This window comes from Emydura macquarii, unplaced genomic scaffold (assembly GCF_026122565.2).
Source record: "Emydura macquarii macquarii isolate MOO-44397 ecotype Brisbane River unplaced genomic scaffold, CSIRO-AGI_Emac_v2 contig_2935, whole genome shotgun sequence".
NCBI classification, from domain to species: domain Eukaryota; kingdom Metazoa; phylum Chordata; order Testudines; family Chelidae; genus Emydura; species Emydura macquarii.
Genome location: NW_027133072.1, coordinates 539904 through 559362, shown reverse-complemented (window position 1 = coordinate 559362; position 19459 = coordinate 539904). Strand labels below are relative to the sequence as shown.

The 19459-nt window shown below is 47.7% G+C and overlaps 1 protein-coding gene across 1 annotated transcript; it reads right to left on the bottom strand.

Moving 5' to 3' along the window:
- Nucleotides 1-2972: 2972 nt before the first annotated feature.
- LOC137167546 (zinc finger protein 436-like) lies at nucleotides 2973-9942 on the bottom strand. Its single transcript, XM_067569764.1, has 2 exons — nucleotides 8025-9942; nucleotides 2973-5480 (listed from the first exon to the last, which is right to left on the bottom strand). The coding sequence occupies exons 1-2, from the start codon at nucleotides 8200-8202 to the stop codon at nucleotides 4372-4374; spliced, it is 1287 nt and encodes a 428-aa protein (XP_067425865.1). The 5' UTR covers nucleotides 8203-9942; the 3' UTR covers nucleotides 2973-4371.
- Nucleotides 9943-19459: the final 9517 nt, after the last annotated feature.

Sequence of the window (19459 nt, the reverse complement as noted above, 5' to 3'; positions counted from 1 at the left end):
TTAGGAGGTAACTTTCTGAAATGAAGCTATGCAACACTTGTTTGGAAGGTAAGTGCTACTGCAGCTTTTACAAACAACGATTTCCTAAACTGTTTTTCACCCAGGTGCTTAGTGTTTATTTAAAGGGTGTGCTGATAGAGGTCATACAACAGCCCTGATGCTGTAGACTTGGGGGGAGAAATGGGGGGGTCTATGCCTTGATAGGCTTTGTCCAAGGGGGCCCACGTAAGTATATGTTGATCTGTTTATATGACACAGGACACCCAGACCAGGAGCTCCATACAAACACACTTCATGCAGTGTTTTTCAACTGGCAGATTATTTAAAATTACTTTTAAATTAAACTAAACTTTTAAATAAATTAAATTAAATTAAACTTTTATTTTTACAATATACCCCCTTTTGTTCCCAAACCACAATCTAATTTTTACGGCTTTTGCGCAATGGGATTTTGTAATTTGCTGAACATAGAAGATGGTCAACATTCTGCATTAAACATTTATCTGTTGGTTTGATTATTTTATCTAATGCTCTGTCTTGGTCCTCTGCCTGTCACTTTGTTCACCATCTCTGCTTTTCTGTTCCCAGGTTAAACAAAGGTACTGCAGTGATGATCCCAATGTGATGATACTATTTAAAACACTCTCCATGCACAAATCTCCACTAATTTTTTTGATTTTACCTTTCACGTCATCTCTGCTCCAGTTCACACGGGGCATCTATGACACAGCCTGGGCAGTCCTGAAATTGTTTCTCTCTCAAAAAGTGCTTGATGATTCCATGCACAGCAACTTGTACAACTGCACGTGTGATGCTGGTAAACCAAGTACCAGCTCTGGCTAAGGCCATAGGCGTTAGCTAAGAACTGATACACTCAAAGCTGGAAACTAAGCAAGCTCATGTTTATGTTAATTTTGTTCAAAATAGGTATTAGTTTTATAAGGATGTATTTAGTGATTAGACTTTATGAAATGCTTGTCAATTGCTGCATACATTAATCTGTGTAGTATTCCAGGCTATGAGGAAATATGTAAGTTTTGCTTTATAATGTTGAAAATGTTTGCTCTGAACTTGTGAACCTGGGCACAGGAATTGTCCCACCCACTCTTCCACTTTAGGAGGCCTAGCAAGATTAAATGGGCCATTAAGGAACGTTGCAATACAAAGGATTGGTGAGTGACCCTGTCGCACCTTGGAAAGCTATGTACAAGAGCGCTCATCTTATAAGATGGAAGAGTAAGGCCATGTCTATACTACCACTTATATTGGTACAATGTATGTCGCCTAGGGTGTGAAAAAAAATGGTAGTGTGGACAGCAATATGTTGGTGGGAGAGCTTCTCCTGCCAACATAGCTACCGTCGCTCATGGAGTTGGTTTTATGATGTTGATGGGAGAGCTCTCTCCCTTCAGCATACAGCGGCTACACAAGTGATCTTACAGCAGTGCAGCTGCATCGGTACGGCTGTGCTGCTGTAAGATCGCTAGAGTAGACATCACCTAAATGTAAAAGATAAAACAGGGTCAAAAGAAATGTTTGCAATCTCTTTGCTCTTTGAACTCTCACAGGGCCAGAGACACTAAACTAAAGCAGAGATCACCTGGGTCAACCATGAAAGACATTTTGAATGAACAGATTACCACATCTCCATCACCTTTAGGAACCACAGATAGTAACTCATTTGTGTGTATATGTTTGCTTGCTTTAACCTGTAAATAATTCTCTCATTCCTTTTTCCTAGTTAATAAACCTTTAGATAGTTTATAACAGGATTGGTTACAGCTGTTGTCTTTGCAGTAAGATCTAAAGTACCACTTGATTTGGAGCAACTAGTGTCTTGGGACTGGGAACAACCTGACTATTTTGTGATTTTTGGTGTAAGTGATCATTTATCACTAAGTCCAGCTTGCCTGGGTGGCAAGATAGACTGGAGAACCTAAGGGGACTGTCTGTGACTCTATGGTAAGACTGTTATAGTGATCCAGGAGTTCACATTTGTAAATGGTTTGGTGAAATCTAATTATAGAATATACCAACAGTTTGGGCTATCTGTCCTGTTTTTGACAGTCTGCCTTGAAGAAGGCACTCACAGCTGTGAGTCATGGTGACATGGATTAAAGAGTGATTAATGGGGAGGCAGGTTAATTCCCTTTAATCTCATTGACCGATTCCTCCTCTCACACTGACCCTGTGACTCTCTTCCCCTGTGGAAGCAACTCTGGATCCAGACACAGCACATCCTGTCTGAGGATCAGAGACACTGAGACTGACACATGGGTGGACCTGCCCGACAATCCAGAACAATTTGATCCCCGTGGCTGTGACCTGGGAGCTGAGGGGTTCTCGAGCAGGAGGTGTTACTGGAAGGTGAAGGTGGAAGATGACAGTGAGTGGGGATGGGGGGCTTGTAGGGAACCTGGGAGCAGGAAGGGGGTGAAGGCTCGATCACCTGAGCATGGAGACTGGATCCTGGGGTTGAGGGAAGATTTCTGCCATACCTATGGCTCTTTCCCACTAACCCAGCGGGGAGGGCAGTTTCCTGGACTATGGGGTGGGCAAGCTCTCATTGTATGGTGTGACTGGCTGGTCCCATCTCTTCACTTTTACTGCCACTGCCTCTGGGATGCTCTGTCCTTCCTTGTGGTGATAGTGGGAGGGAATGGGTGGGGAACATGGGTTCCTTGACAGTCTGCCTGGTTACAGAGCAGGGCAGGGGGGCTCTGCCAGTGGGAGCCCAGGGATCCTTGGGCTGCTTTCATTCAGATGCCTGAAGACAGCTCAGGTGCTCTCAGCAGGGAGGGAAGTGAGCACTGTAATATCGAGGATTCACACTCCCTTTCCTCTTAGTCTCATAGGGAATGAAAAGTAGTGATAAGGATGCAGGGCTCAGCAATGAGAAGCTATAGGCAGCCCCAGGAACCACTGTATATCTCATGTGCATTCACTCCTGTGCTGGCATCTTGGAGTTGGGCAAATGGCATGGAACACTACACTGGAGATGTGAGTGTACCAGACAGCACCACTGACTGAGAACAGAGCAGCATCTGCAGTAACATTATCTGTGCTAATGTAACCCTCCTGCCAGGTGGAGTTGGCAGCAACAAGGGCCATGTTCAATATCTAAGGGTTCCTCTTAACAATACAAAACAGAACTGGCTCAACCCCCCAGTCAGTAATCTGGGAAAACTTAACACCACCCCTGCTCCGGGTGCCTCCAAGAGGCAATACTTCCCAACTCACAGGCATTGAGTATGTGTATAACAAAAGAGAACTTTTATTAGAAGGGAAGGGGAACCAAGCATTAAATTGGGAAAACACCACAACCCCATTGAAAACCATGTGACCCCACAGTGAGTTGGGCAGTGTCCTTTGCCTCAGTTTCCCACCTTCCAGTGGAAAGTCCAATGAATGAATGTCCCATTAACACATCACTCCCCACTCCCTCCACTCACAATTGCTGTCCTTGGTCAGCGAAGACCCAGTGTTCAGAGATACATTCACAATAGTTCACCTCCCTGCCCCCCCCCCAGAAAGGGAGGGAAGCATCCAGCAATGTTTCTGTGGTTGCTATGCACGTCTGCAGTTGCTATGCACCTCTGCAAATGACTGTTTGCTGCTGCCTCTGCTGCTTTACTTTGCTGCTGTTGGTCACTTGCTGCTGCTATTGGATGCTCATCACCACGTCTGTGATGTCATGTTCTGAGTTTCCACTGCTTATTCCAGGCCATTAGTGATTTCAGTCGGTCGTGCAGAACTTCACTGCCAGTGCAGTTTCTGCATTGTCTTTCATTTCACCACTATTCCTATGCCAGGTCCAAGGCACAGCCCCTAGATCTGCTCTCAGGGATTCAGCTGTAGTAATTGCTGAGAGAAAACAATGACTCTCAACTGGGTTTAATCAGCTCTGTTCTTAAACCATGGAGAAGGATCAAATGGTGCCCAGAACTCTTTAAGCAGAGTTCACACCACATAAGAATAAGAACACAAACCCCAACCCCAAACTTGGCCATGCTGGGGGATCTCACGGGGATTTCCTGTGCTGGGGGTGTGTGTGTGTGTGTGTATCAGAGCTACTGTTCCCATGACAGGCTGTGCTGGGGGTTCTCACAGGAATTTCCTGTGCTGGGGGTGGGAATCATCAGAGCTGCTGTTCCCGTGGCTAGCTGTGCTGGGGATCCTCATAGGAATTTCCTGGGCAGGTGGTGGCAATAGAAAGAAATGCTGTTCCCATGATTTTCTGTGCTGGGGGTAGCAATGGGCAGAGCTGTTGTTCCCATGATCAGCCGTGCTGGAGGCTCTCACAAGGATTTCCCATGCTGTGGGTGGGGATGGAGAGAGCTGCTGTAACCATGGCAGCCATGTTGGGGACTCTCACAGGGATTTCCCGTGCTGGAGTCTCCAGTGTGTGATAACGTTTGAGCTCTGAGTGAAGCTTTTCCCGCAGTCTGGGCAGACGTAGGGTCTCTCTCCCGTGTGGATTCTCTTGTGCTTCGTAAGGGCAGAGCTGGTCGTGAAGCTTTTCCCACAGTCGGGGCAGATATAGGGCCTCTCTCCCGTGTGCACTCTCTGGTGGGTGGTGAGGTGCGCAAACTGGCTGTACCCCCTGCCGCACTCATCGCACCGATACGGCTTTTCAGCCAGGTGGGTTCTCTGGTGTCTGGAGAGGTACGTGCTGGTGGAGAAGCTTTTCCCGCAGTCGGGGCAGTTAAAGCACTTCTCTGTCCGATGCGTCCTCTGGTGCTTGATGAGTAGTGAGCTGTCGGTGAAGCCTTTCCCACAGTCGGGGCAGACGTAGGGTCTTTCTCCCGTGTGCACTCTCTGGTGGATCGTGAGGGACGAGCAGTCCCGGAAGCTTTCCCCGCAGGCCTCGCACCGATAGGGTCTCTCACCTGTGTGCAGCCGCTGGTGCCTCGTGAGGTTGGAGCTGCTGCTGAATCGCCGCCCACACTCGGTGCAGGGGTAAGGCCTCTCACCCGTGTGAGTTCTCTGGTGTTTAATCAGGTCCGAGTTCACATTGAAGCTCTTCCCACAATCTCGGCACCGGTAGGGTCGCTCTCCTGTGTGCAGGCGCTGATGCGTGATGAGATGTGAGCTCTGGCTGAAGCAGCGCCCGCACTCCGGGCACTGATAGGGTCTCTCTCCCAGGTGCAGTCTCTGATGGGTGATCAGATTTGATCTCAGGCTGAAGCTTTTCCCACAGTCCTCACACGTGTTGGGTTTCTCCCCGGGGCATGGTCCCTTGTGGATTGTGGAGTCATTGTGTTTCCCCAAACCTCCCCTGAGGTGACCAGGATTCTCCTGTGTCTCCTCTGGGTCGCTTCCCTGCTCTTTCTCTGGCCTGCACTGACTCCCACAGGCTTCTCCCTGCTCAGGGAAAACGTCCTCTTCAGATCTCCTTGGTACCATCCCATGCAGTTCCACTTGCTCAGGACCTTCCTGCTGAGGGTTCTCCTCATTCTCACTCACCGTCCCATCACCTGCTGGGACAGAGAGAGAATCCAGACAGGAGTCACTCATTGTGCCGGGGGCACAAACCAAAGTAGCTGCTGGGAAGATAAAAAAAACTAGTTGACTTCCCCCCAGCCCCACCCCTTTCTGAGAGGAGGGGACAAATTCCACCTCCACATCCCATTCAAACACTCAGGGGAAATAGAGCTGTTGCCAGGTATCAGTCAGGATGGGTGGGAAACCATAAGTGACGTCTGCCATGGGGTTACGACACCTACTGAGAATAATCCTGACAACCCAGGAACTTGTGAGCTCTTCAAGGGAACCTGATTTTTCGTCACTCCCTGTTTTTCCCCAAGCTGGTTTAACTGATTCCTCACCTGCACAAATGTCTCATGAGATCTCTATCTGCTTGGAGCCCTGGAGATCAGACACCCGTAACTCTTCTCCTTATTCGAGATGGGAAATCTCATTGTTTTCATGAGAACAGGGTGAATTACATATTCATGGGATATTTATCACAAAGCACGATCCCAGATTTTAACTCAAGCTCATTTTAAAGCAGTAAAATCCCTGGGCCAGCTCTCCAGGTGCTCAAAGCCCAGACACTCTGCTAATGGGGAATTGAACTCTCACTTCTCTGCTCTGAACACAGGCAGCCAGACACACATCATCAAAGGGGCCCCTCGAGCACAAAGAGAGCAAGTCTGTATCCCAGCAAGAAGAGCTCTGACCAGAGACAGAGCTGCCCTGGATCTGCTTCACACTGCCAGAGCTGAGCCCAGTGAAAATGAGAGGAGCAGAGGGGATCTCCGGGCCTGTGAGCACAAGTGAGGGGTCAACACAGTGAGAATGGGGCGGGTTTGTCAGAGAATGTAGCACTGCAGAGGTTTTAGATTTCAAGAAACTGCACTTTGGGGAATGAATGAACCGAATGAGTCAGGTTCAGCTGCCACAACAGAAACAGTAACTGATGATAATGGAAAGAAACCCTGAAATCCCCAGGCTCCGTGCAAGCTGGAGAAAATAACCCTGCTAAATAGTATGAATTATGCGTATGGGGCTCCATTATGCTAGGCACCATACACACGTACACACACATGCACGCAGTCTCTGGTCCTGAAAAGTCTACCATGGCAGAAGCGAGTTTTAAGGAGGAATTTGAAGGGGGACAATGTAGTGGCTGCGTGTATTTTTACAGAGAGCGCCTCTCATGCACGGGGGGAGGAGTAGAAAGCATGAAGGTGCTTGAAGACAATGCGGACTGATGGGTAGTGAAGGCTGGTATCGCTGGAGGAGCAGAGGTGGGTTCAGTCTCTCGATAACACATAGGAGATGGTGGGTAGGGCAGGTCGAGGCTATGAAAAGCCTTAAAAGTGATGCCAAGTAGTTTGCATTTGATATGTAGAAGGGGGAGCTGGAGAGGATGCGGGGGAGGGGGTGCCATGATGAAAGTGACAAGCCAATACAATGATTTTTGCAGCAGCTTTCTAAGTGGAGATAACGGGTCCAAGATGGTGTTTGTCTTGGCCAGAAGGGAGAAGGCTGCAGGCCAGGAAGTTCAGGGACATTGCGGCTGAATTGAGGAAGTGCACAGGATCCCAAACTGACTCAGCCAGGCTGTTGCCAATGCTCTGGGTCATTTCACTATGACCAGCTCAGTTAGAAACGAGTTAAGTCTCTACTGCAGACAAGACTGCAGCCTCTGGGAAGGGAGGGGATCTGGGCACTAGAGTTTATTAGTATTCATAGTCAGATCAGAGACCCCAACCAGGATCAGGGACCCAATGACAGACAGACACGTGATCCCTGCTTAAAGCCTGTCTGCTCTGGGGAATTTCAGACTTGCTTTCAGCAGGGCTGATCGACACGGCTGTGAAAACAGCTTCTACTGAACCCTCTGCATTGGCAACTCCATTGGGGTGGCTGATCCAGGGGCAGCACCCCATGTAGACACAGCCTAAGACACGAGAAAATGAGTGAGTGTAACTAGGGTTTTGTGGGCGGTGGGGAGGGTAACAGGAGTAAGAACTGGCAGTTAGACAGGGTAATAATGCACCCAGCCTGAGCTCAACCACCACCTTAGGGTGATGGGCTTGTTTGTTGTTCATACTGTGTCTGTTTCTCATTGTCTATCCCTGTGGTATCCGGGCAACTGGGGTGTGTAATCGTTCACCCACTTGCTGGTGCAGATGGCATCTAAGGTCAGTGTCAATGAAAAGGGTTAGAGAGGAAAAGGTGTTTTCTATTTCTCCCCAGTCTGCTTTGTGCAAGTTTCAGGACTTTGCATTGAAGTTTCACTGTCCCTCCTGTAGAATTAGTTTGTTAGTTTCTCCCCTGTTGTTTGTGGGCATCTGTCAAACAGTAACAGGGGAGAGAAAAGCATTTTGTTTTAAAAATGGGAAAACAAGGTTGTACAACCACAAAAATTAGAAGCAGGACTCTAGGCAGGAGCAGGGCCTGCAACTACATGTTACTCATTGTTTGAAATGGACTCAATTCCAGGATGACAGGGCCACAGAATGACTCAAGGAAATGCCCCAGAGATTTCAGAGTTTCTTTAGACAATTCCTCACCTGTCCAGGTGCCTCCTGGGCTCTCCCTTTCCTCAGCGCCCTGGAGATTTGGGATCCACAGCTCTTCCCCTTGTTCCATGTGGCCCACGCTGGGTTTGGGAATCAGAAATCCTGCTAAGGGGGAAAGAAACCAGGTTAGAGCATGATGAATTATGTAACCATTTGTTACAACAAACATTTCAGGATTTCAAGCCAGCCTCTTCCTGCACTGAAGGTAGATGGGATCCAAATGGATCAAAACATGTTTGTGGAGGCTGTTTGGAGGAGGCAGATGTCTGGGGAGTGTTACACCCTCTGTAGGAGATTTAGAGGTCTCAAAGCACCCAGTGTTCCTCAGTGACATACAGAGCCATCTGTTCCACGTCCCTCTGGAGTCACCAGTCCATGCCAAGGCAGGTCTGGCTCAGCTGTTTCAGGGATGCTTCCATTACATCGGAGTTAATCTGGAGTGACTCCATAAAAGTCAAAACAGAGTTAAAACCCAATTCTGTATTTTCTCTTGATCCATCCCACCTGGGGCAATTTCATTTAGTGGCAAAAAATTGGTAACTCTGAATAGCAATTTGGATAAAAGCTTTGGTTTTGTTTCCCACAAAGTTAAGAACAAACCACTCTGCATGAAATAAAAAAGCATTTATCCCATGGAATTTCCATGCAGGTCCCAAAGTTACAGAGCTGATTATTATTGGCTGTCACCATTAAAATATTAAAAAACAAATTTCAGATTTATACTTAGAAGGAAAAAATGTATTTAATAGAGCAGAAAAAACAGTATTTATGGGGTGAAATGATTACATTTAATGATGGGAAATCCATCTATCTAGATACAAGGAAAGCCCTGCTCACCCCCATTTTAGAGCACCACACAATCCCTATTGGATTATTAACCATATCTATCCAGAGCATTTGAGGATTGCACAAACACAGGGAACACAGTTTTGAGAAACCAATTGATTCAACACGCAATTATATTTTACAATCTTTTTAATGATCTGTTTGGCCAAAACATCTTGATAAACAGATTTTATTTTCATTTCATAAACAATTTTCATTGCAGATGGGATTTTCAGAAGTGCCAATGTGATTTAGCAGCATCAGTGCCATTGAATGTCAGATGGTCCTGTTGAAAGTCAAGGTCCTAGACCACTTTGGTGCTTTTAAAAATTCCTCCCTCAGAATTTATTTTAGTAACATTAGGTCCATAGTGACTTTCATCTGTTCTGTTGCTGAGTTAATATTTGATCAAGGGGGAGTTCATTTGAACTGTTTTCCCTAGGACATTTCATACACTGGACCCGGAGTTTGCAATCACTCATACACATGCTTAACTTTGAGCCCACAAATAGCCCTAATGGGGATTTAGTGTTCACAGGAGCAGGGCCCAATCAGTGTTGCCAACTCTCACACTGTTACTGTATTGTGTTGCAAACTCTCTCACTGTTACTGTATTGTGTTACTGTGTTGCAAACTCTCACACTATTATTGTGACTCAAAGGACAGTTCATATTTTTCTAAAAGCCCCACTCAAGTGATAAGGTGAGAATCTTACCTCATTTTTTTAATTTTAGTGAAAACCAAGTTTCTATCCATTGAGGTTATCCCCAGAGAAAAGCTTAAAAACAGGAAGCAAGTGCACCCTAAAGATTTAGAAATCAGAACGCAAAGAAACACCTTCCCCCGAATTTCAGTATTTATAAAAACGTGGTGATTTGTATCCAATCTGATTGGGGGGACCGAGTCATGATTTTGCAAGTGTTGGGGTTGGAAATACTGTGTTCTCTGGCCTTTTTTTGTTGTTATTGACACAGACAGATTTGTCATCCCTTTGTCTGTGAAGGGACAATTTCTATCTTATGCTGAAAGAAATAAAATGCAGATAATACGAGTAAAACTCAGCGTTGGCTTAGCATCGGGCCTGGTGTATTTTTCGGAAGCAATATCAAACCATTTGCAGTGAAGTGCAGCCCTGTCAGCTCCTTTGCGGGATGGTGGCAGTGGTTCTGCTTTTACCCTTCCTGAGGAAAGAGGGTTTGTTTAAAAGGAGAGGGGGCGGGAGAAATCAAACAATGAATCACTCCCTCTCCTCTCCGCACACACCTCTCAGTCGCGGATTGCTTGCAAGCGCAGAAGAAGCTGGCTCGGAAGGAGCAGGGGCTGCGGGGTGTTCGGATCCTATCCCCGGCTGCTCTGCCCCGAGAAGCTGTTATTGTCACAATGTTCAGGACTTTCTGCTCTTTTAGGTCCTTCACACACAGGACCCGTGAATCCCGCACAAACCCCGCTAGGTTGGGCAGCGAAACAGCTCAGACCTGATTAACCCAACCCCCCCCCCACTCCCCCCCAAGGGACCCCACAGGCCGCAGCGCTGCCCCCAGCCAGCAAGGGGCAGGAAATACTCACAGGGGAGGATGATGTGCACATGGATGATCCTCCTCGGGTAGCAGGGTTGGTTGGGACGGGAGCCTAGAATCTCCCCGCCCCTGCCTGTCTCTCCCTCCCCCTCTTCCCTCTCAGTCTCGGCCTCGGCCTGAGAGACTCGGTGCCTGGCCCGTTCCGGGGCCCGTTCGCGCTCCCGGGGCTGGATCGGCCCCTGCAGGCGCTAAGGGGTCAGAGCCTGGCTGTGTCCGTGCGTGGGGGCAGCAGCTCCGGGACCCGCAGACACCCGGGAGCAGAGATGGGGCGAGGAGGGGCCGTTTGCGCAGAGTCACTTTCCTGCCCGGCCCCGGCACTTTCCCCGGGTCTCTCCCCTCACCTGCAGCCTGCAGCTCGGGAGCTGGTGTCGGCAGAGCCCGGGGCTGCCCCAGGGGCTGGTTCCAGCCAGCGGAGAGAAAGCCCCGGTCCCGGGAGCGCTGGTGATGACACAGGAAGGGGCTGGCTTGGCTGGAGCAGCTGAGCGCGGTAGGTGCTGGGAGGGGGAGACAGGAAGGGGCGTGGGGGGAGAGCACGGCACGGCGACTCGCACTGATCTGGGACATGCAGCTCCGCCCTGCGCTGCAGCCGAGTCTATCTAGCCTGCTACCCACATGCTACTGCTTCAATCTGGGATCCCGGGTCGAGCAGCTACTGCTCCCCAGCGGGGTCTGTCTGTGCCTGGTTCAATAACGCCCCTCTGCGCCCAGCCGAGGGGGAAGAAGATCTCTGTGTGTCAGTGATTCAACAGCCCCGCCTGCAGTGTGAGACTCCCAGCACACAGGGGGGCCTGTCATCCACCCACCCAGCCAGCCACTGGAGACACGACAGCCCTGATGTTCTGAAGAAGAAAACAAGCAAAATTGTTAGTTTGTTTTTAGGAAGAAAACGCTCTGAGGTGTTCTCCAGCCTCCTCCGACACCTTGGAGAGGCACAAAAGAGAACAGGCCCTGATTCTTCTCCCCCCTTTCATCGATCCATAGAGCTCAAGACCAGAAAGGACCATTAGACCAGTGGTTCCCAACCTTTTTGGGCCCAGGACCCAGTTGTAAATGTGTATGGCCTGTTGCGACCCAGTATATAGTCTGGGGGTGGAGGCCCTGGGGTAGTTTCGGCCAGGTCCTGCCCTCCCGAGGGGATTGGGTCCTGCCCAGCACTCACCACACAGTGGTGGCCCCTGTGCTGTAGGGCTGGCTGGGTTTGTCTCTCTGCAACTCTGGGCTTTGCATCGCCACTCAGGTTTGGCCCTGCCTGCCTGACTGGACCAAATCTGTGTGAGTGGAGCTGTGACCTGGCTCATGGGGCTGCAATGCCACCCACTGATATTTGGCCTACCCAGATTCCCGTCACCATGACGGCTGGGTGCTGGGACCCCAGAGGTTGCAGTGCCTGGAGCAGGGATATGAGACTAGCCAGCCACATAGGGCAGGAGCTGCTATGAGACCCCTTGAAACATTCTGGCAACCCAGTTTTGGGTCCCTACCCATGGGTTGAGAAACCCTGCATTAGATCATCTTGTCTGACCCCTGTGTATTACACACCATTACATTTCTCCCAGTCACCTGTGTTTGGTTAAAGCATCCTCCAGAAAGGCGGCCAGGCTGGATTTGAAGACATCTAGAGATGGAGAATCCTCTGCAGGTCGCCTTTAAAGAAATGCCACTTTCTTAAAGCCTTAGGCTCACGTCTCCATCTTCAGACTTTGTCGTTTTATCTCTATTTCTTCCATAAAGAAATACAATCCCCTCAGGTTTGGTACTTCTCTCTTTAATATTGACTTGGAAAATAAATCTCTCCAGTTCTGCCCCTTTTCTCTCTCTTTATTAAACGCTGATATATAATCTGTTCAGATTTCCCCAATTTCTCTCAAATTGTGGAACATCTATCTATGCCCCCCTCACATTTTGCACCTTTATCAAATATTGATATGAAATTGGTCTCTTCAGACTTTTTGCCTTACTTATTGTCAAATACTATGTAAAACGGGTTATCAACCTTTCCAGACTACGGTACCCTAAGCCCGAGCCCCGCCATCCGGGGTGAAGCATGTAATTTAGCTTTGCGGGGCTGCGTGGGGCTCTGGGCAGTTGCAATGCTTGCCACCCTCTAATGCTGGCCCTACACTTGTGACCCCCCAAAAACCTTTCTCACGGTCCGCAGCCTCCATGTTGAGAAACACTGATATAGAAGAGTTGATGTACCCTCTGGAATACCTCTGAATACTCCTAAGGTACGCATACCGCTGGATGAGAATCACTGAGGTAAATCATTTCTAATGTTTCCACTTTCCAATGATCAAATTTCAGATTTTCACCCTTTTCAGCTTAATTGAATATTGCTATTAAATCCTCTCAGATTTGGTGCTTTCTGTATAAAATCCTCTCAGATTTGGTGTTTTCCATGTAACTGTCAAATACTGATATAAAATCCTTTCAGATTAGTATTGTTTTCCCATGCTTTTTAATTGTGCCAACATCTCCCTCTTTGGACGGAAATTTGTCCTGATTCATTGGGGACCTGCTGAGCAGAGGGTTTAAAAGCCCAAGGGATCAACTTTTCCCCTCATGTTTGAGCAAATTGTTTCCTTTGTTTATGTCCATTAAAAATCAACACATTTGCTGTTTAAAGTGATTGGCCCCTATTCAATATTTTCTTTATTATCATCTTTATGAAACTTAAATCCTATAGGCCAGAATTTTCCCAGAAGCTCAGCTTCCATTTAGATACTAAAAGAAGTGGGCAGCTTTTCAAAACAGCTCAACTGAGCACTTTGAAAATCTGGCCTGAGCTCTGTAGGAACTTTGGCCCAGAAAGCCTGATATCCTAGCTGGATGAGCTTAATATACTAAATAGAAGGAAACACTTCCTGTAACATGGAATTCACTGCCATATGGATTACAGTCCTGTGTGTTCTTGTGATTGAACCTGAATGCTGGTCAGACACAAAAATATAATCCCACCAGGGAAATTAGCGGGTTAATGCAAAGATTACAGGATAGATTCACAAAGGGACACAGCCAGCCAGCTGCCTCTTTAAGTGCCTAAGTCCCACATTTAGACACTTTGGACATTTCCAAAACTAGTGCTCAGCTGCCATCCAACCCTGGAGGTGCCTGTTTCTGCTGGGTGGCATGTGCAAACTGTCTAAGTCCTGATGCCACCTCACAGTTCACAAGCTGCTTGGAGCCCTCACTCTCACCAAAACCACAGTGGGAATCTCAGGCTGAGCGTTCCCCCACCACCCAATCTAGGAGGCATGCTCTGAGCACAAAAAACAGCTTCAGGCAAAACGTGTTGGTGGCTAGCTGCATGCCTCCCAGAATACCCAATACCCCAGTCATTGGGGACATTCACAGCTTTGTGTCTTCGTGCTGCCCCTTGAACCCAGATTTCCTACAAGCTAATTCAGTGCCCCAACAACCAGCTACTGAGCATTCTGGGAGAAAGGTCTCTACATCTGTCCTGTTGAACCTCTTCCACTTTTAAAAACTAATTCAATATTTGTCAGAGCGTACTCAGTGAAACAATGAAATATGCACCTGATGTTGGCGCGATCCTGTTTTTATGAAATACATGAAAGAACAGAGCCACAAACACCTCCTACCAAGAGGTACTTCAGCTTAATACACGGTATCTTTCATCAAAAGCTAAAACCTCAACCGACTCTTATCGTTCTACCCTTTGAAATGTTCACTTCAGTCTTTTTAAAATATTCATTTACTGTTTTAGGAACAAGAGATCCCAGACTTTTGTCTAAGCTATTCTCTGTAAGTCCTGCGTTCTGGTTTGACATGGTTCCAAATCCTATTATTCAGTGAAAATTCAAGTCGGTCTTTACTACTTTGAATAATTCAGTCTGTTTTAAGATTATTTGTAAAACCACTCCACTGATGATTTTATCTGTTGATTTTACCCACTTTCAGAATATTTGTAAAAATCCTATTTTATATGTGCTTAACTATAAGAAGCCACACTGTGAAATGTAATTACATATACCTACCTAATTGTGAAAGAATGAAGTAATGTTTGATTTAAAAGACGTGAGTTCTTCAGCTAGGAGTTTGCACTGAGTGACTGGAGTGTGAATGACTGAGCAATTGAGGTAGGTGTAGACAGGGAGAGTGATTGAACAATTGGTCTAAGTAAGGGATGTCAAAACACCATGAAGAAAACACCAGCCTCATCTCAAACGTTTGAGGGAGGAAGAAAGGAGGGAAGATAATAACTTTTACCACTCAACTAGCTGAAGAGGAGTCCACCCTGATGTCCTTTGAAGTCAGCCCACTTCAAAGGACAACATCTGATCAGGCTTGCAACGATGTGGGTGATTGAGGATCACATGAAATGCAGATGCAGCATGACAAAGCAAAAACCCATAGACTTACATGAGATCTTTTTCCTATAAAATGGGACAGAAAGATGAAGGCTGGAGGTTCGGGTCTACATCACCACACCAGCCAGGAGTACGGGTGCGCATCGGCAGAACCTTGCTCCTCACCCTCGTGCTACAGTCACCTGGCCAGTGACTACCATGAGCACCAAAAGGCTAGTAAATATAACATCTGTGAGACCCCTATGTATGTTTATCTGTCTCTCTGTCTGTGTATGCCTCTCTGTGTGTATGAGTGTGAATGAAGGTACCAATTGAAATGTGTCAATGAAGTATACTTTATTAACAAGAGTCTCTGTATTTGCAATCACTAAGTAAAGCACAGTATTGATACTGATACAATGTTGATATAGTTTTCCTGGTATTTGCACTATTGATACTATTTACCAAATTTTGTATTCACAACAAACGTGGCTTGTTGCCTTATCCCCTGAAAAAGATCCTGTGATATTTGTTATTTGAATAACACTGACTCTCCCATATCACCCAGGGGAGCCCTAAACACCCAGCTACATTTTCAGTCTCTCACTTTGTCCCCTGCCCTTTGCTCTCTGCCCTAATGAACAGTTAGTTATCCAGAGTGGGATAGTTCTAACAGAAGAGGCTGAGAGCACCCCGCTCCCCGGCCTTGCATGTCCTTTAGCCCGGTGGTCAGGGCACACAGCTAGTATGTAGAAGAGCCAGATTCTAATCACTGCTCCAAATGAGGCAGGAGAGGGATTTGAAAACAGGTTTCCTATGTTGCTGGTGAGTGCCCTGACTGCTGAACTATTGCTCTAATAAGGGGAAGGGCTCTCTTTTTTGTGGCATGAAAGGGCTGACTTGACTTAGCTGCCTAACTTCAGAAGAGGCTTCCTGACTAAAAATCCCAAACAAAGATAGGTGCCTTCTGCCGGCCCATCAGTCAGGTGCCTATGTAGCTTAGTAGATCTGGGCCCCAAGCCCCACCGTTTTGTCCTGTATTTCACTCGTCACCGGCTCAGGCAGCTCCCTGCTCAATATGCTGGCTACTGAAGGCAGGTCTACACTAGAAACGTTACATCGGTGGATCTGCAGTGATGCAGCTGCGCTGCTGTTGCGTGTCTTGTGAAAACACTGTATGTCGACGGAAGAGCGCTCTCCTATCACATAATTACTCGACCTCTGCGAGAGGCAGAAGCTATGTTGGCAGGTGAGCATCTCCCACCAACATAGTACCAGTATGGACAGCACTTAGGTCGCTGTAACTTGTGTCACTCTGGGGGTGGCTTTTTCACACCCTTGAGGATGTAAGTTTGATGGTGTAGACCTGCCCTGAGAATCCCTCCTGTAGGCTCCAAACTCTCCCTGTGCATTGCACAGGGAGCTTGGGCAGCTAGTTCAGGGCTGGGGAGTGTCTGGGGCAGCCAGGCACACAGGAGTCAGGGCTTGTACCGAGAGTGAATAACCAAGTCTTTGCTTCAGTGGCCATATGGAAAATTCTGAAAACAAATTCAGCTTGTTTCAAACCGAATCTGAGCTTTTCTGGTTTTTCTTGACAAACCCTTTTGAAAATGTCATTTGAAAGCAAAACGTCAGAACAGGCTGGGCTGGATTCACAAAGCGCCTCGGGTGCCCAACTGCTACACCAGGCACTTAAATCCGAGATTGACCTCCTCTGGCAATCGCAACCCATCCCACTCAGCTGCTGCCTCACCCTGCAGGCACCTAAACTCACTCAGGGCCCATGTTTCTGCACTACAAGTTCCCTCAGCGCCTGTGTTTCTGTCGCTGGCCATGTGCACAACTGCCTCCCGCTAGGCACTGGGACACCTACACCTGTGTTTGTGAACTGCACTGGGGGAGAGGAGGTGTTCCTCCGCCTGGCTAGCGTGTGAGGCCCACCTCTCCGAAAGGTGGTCTCTAGCTGACAGAAGAAGGCTTCTGTTGAGATAGCTGCATCTATGTCAGGAGTTAGGTCAGCCTAACTATGGCTCTTAGGAAATGACATTTTTTCCAGTGGCTTACTCCTGATTTACACCAGGGTGCGCAAGAGAGGAATCAGGCCCAAATGTTTTACTGCCCTGATCTCTTTTGCAAGGACAGAAGGAAATATTGTAAATGGAAATTAAAACAGACACTAGCATAGAGCCTTCCCAAACTTTTAAATGACAACGAGAAGAAGAATTCGAAGTGGGTTGATATAAAAGGCAACTTTGGGAAATTACCAGCTACCTCTTCTCCTCCAGCTAAAACTGAGCTAAGGATTTGTAAGACATTGGCGCCATCTACTGGATACTGGCAGAAGCGGCTCAACAATTGAAGCAGAAATTTGAGACCAATCAGTCCTGCCCCTTCCCATCGCCTCCAGAATCAGGAGTGGAAGACTGAGGCTTGGTCTGCATTAAAATGTTAGGGCCACCCAGCTACGTGGCTCAGGGTGTTAAAACATTCAACTGCCCTGAGAGATGTAGTTTACCCACCCTAATTACTGGTGGCGTCAATGGTATGTTTACAGAAGAATATTTCTGTTGCCCTAGCTACCCCCTCTCGGGGAGGGAGGATTACCTATGCTGATTGGAGAAACTCTCTCATTGGCGCAGGTAGTGTCTACACTGTAGCTGTGCAGCTGTAGTGTTTCAAGTGCAGACAATGCAATTAAGAAAGCCAGAGCTTTGACCTGCAATTAAGAAAGCCAGAGCTTTGACCTCTCCCTTCCCCTGAGCTGTGAATCATAGAAGATTAGAGTTGGAAGGGACCTCAGGGGGTCATCTAGTCCAACCCCCTGCTCAAAGCAGGACTAACCTCAGCTAACTCGTCCCAGCCAGGGCTTTGTCAAGCCGCAGCCTAAAAACCTCTAAAGATGGAGATTCCACCACCTCCCTAGGATTACCTAGGATTCTTCCATCCTAAGTGCAGGACTCTGCACTTGTCCTTGTTGAACCTCATCAGATTTCTTTTGGCCCAATCCTCCAATTTGTCTAGGCCACTCTCTATCCTATCCCTACCTTCCAGGGTATCTACCACTCCCCCTAGCTTAATGTCAACTGCAAACTTGCTGAGGGTGCAATCTACCCCATCCTCCAGATCACTGATGAAGATGTTGAACAATACCAGTCCCTGGGGCACTTCACTTGTTACCGGCTGCCAGCTAGACATAGAGCCATTGATCACTACCCATTGAGCCCAATGATCTAGCCACTCTCTATCCATTTTATAGTCCATTCATCCAACCCATACTTCTTTAACTTGCTGATAAGAATACTGTGGGAGACTGTATCAAAAGCTTTGCTAAAGTCAAGGTATATCACGTCCACCGCCTTCCCTACATCCACAGAGTCAGTCACCTCTTCATAGAAGGCAATCAAGTTGGTCAGGCATGACTTGCCCTTGGTGAATCCATGTTGACTGTTCCTGATCACCTTCCTCTCTTCCAAGTGCCTTAAAATGGATTCCTTGAGGACCTCCTCCATGATTTTCTCAGGGGTTGAGGTGAGGCTGACAGGTCTGTAGTTCCCTGGATCCTCTTTCTTTCCTTTCTTGAAGATGGGCACTATATTTCCCTTTTTCCAATCATCAGGGACCTCCCCCAGTTGCCACAAGCTTTCAAAGATAATAGCCAATGGTTCTGAAATCACATCAGCCAACTCCCTCAGCACCCTCGGATGCATTGCATCTGGCTCCATGGTCTTGTGTATGTCCAATCTTTCTAAATAGTCCTGAACCTGTTCCTTCAGCACTGAGGGATGTTCACCTCCTCCCCATTCTGTGCTGCCCAGTGCAGTAGTCTGGGAGCTGACCTTGTCTGTGAAGACAGAGGCAAAAAAGGCATTGATTACTTCAGCTTTCTCCATGTCCTCTGTCACTAGGTTGCCTCCCCCATTCTGTAAGGGGCCCACACTTTTTCTAATCTTCCTCTTTTGGTAACATATCTGTAGAAACCCTTCTTGTTCCCCTTCACGTCCCTTGCTAGCTGCAACTGCAATTGTGCTTTGGTCTTCCTGATTTCATTCCTGCATGTTTGAGCAGTATTTTTATAATCCTCCCTAGTCATCTAACCAAGCAGTGGGGAGGGCCAGGAGATATAGAAATGGTCCAGGAAAAGGTTTCAAGGTGCAGGGAGTGGACTTTGGCTGCTGTCAAAATCTGGAGTAGAGGGTGGGCCTGGGTTCTCCTGCCAACCACTTCAGGAATGGCACCTTGAGGTACTGAAATAGAAGGCTGCCTAAGACTGCTGGAGAGCAGGTGACTTGGTACATGCTCCCTTCCTCCTGCTCCCTGAAAGGGGAAACCACAACAGTGAAGTGGCTGGAGGGCTGAGTCACAAAGAGGATGCTGCAGCTCCTGAAAGTGAGAGAGAGGCTGCAGAGGAGAAACTGATTGGGCCTAATGGCTGGAAGGGGTATCAACCTGACCAAGCTAATCTCAGAACTGCCAGGAGGTGGCACCATCCAGTGGTAAGTAGAAGAGCCCTGCCTGACAGGCTTTCCTCCTGTTGATGCTGTTCAGTGTGTAAAAAGAACTGAATGCTCACTGGACGAGGGGCTGGAACCTGGGTCTGTTCCCTGCTAAGTGAAGGCCATAGCACCAGGCTGTAGAATGAACCTAACTCTCTCTCGCTAGCCCAATGACCATTTAAGTATTTTATATAAAATGGAACCACTTCAAAAGGAGAAAT

Coding starts and splice junctions, on each gene's coding strand:
- LOC137167546 (XM_067569764.1), bottom strand. CDS start 8,202: ATGTTTGTTGTAACAAATGGTTACATAATTCATCATGCTCTAACCTGG. Junction 5,481..8,024: donor CCCAGGAGGCACCTGGACAG/GTGAGGAATTGT, acceptor TCTCTGTCCCAG/CAGGTGATGGGACGGTGAGT.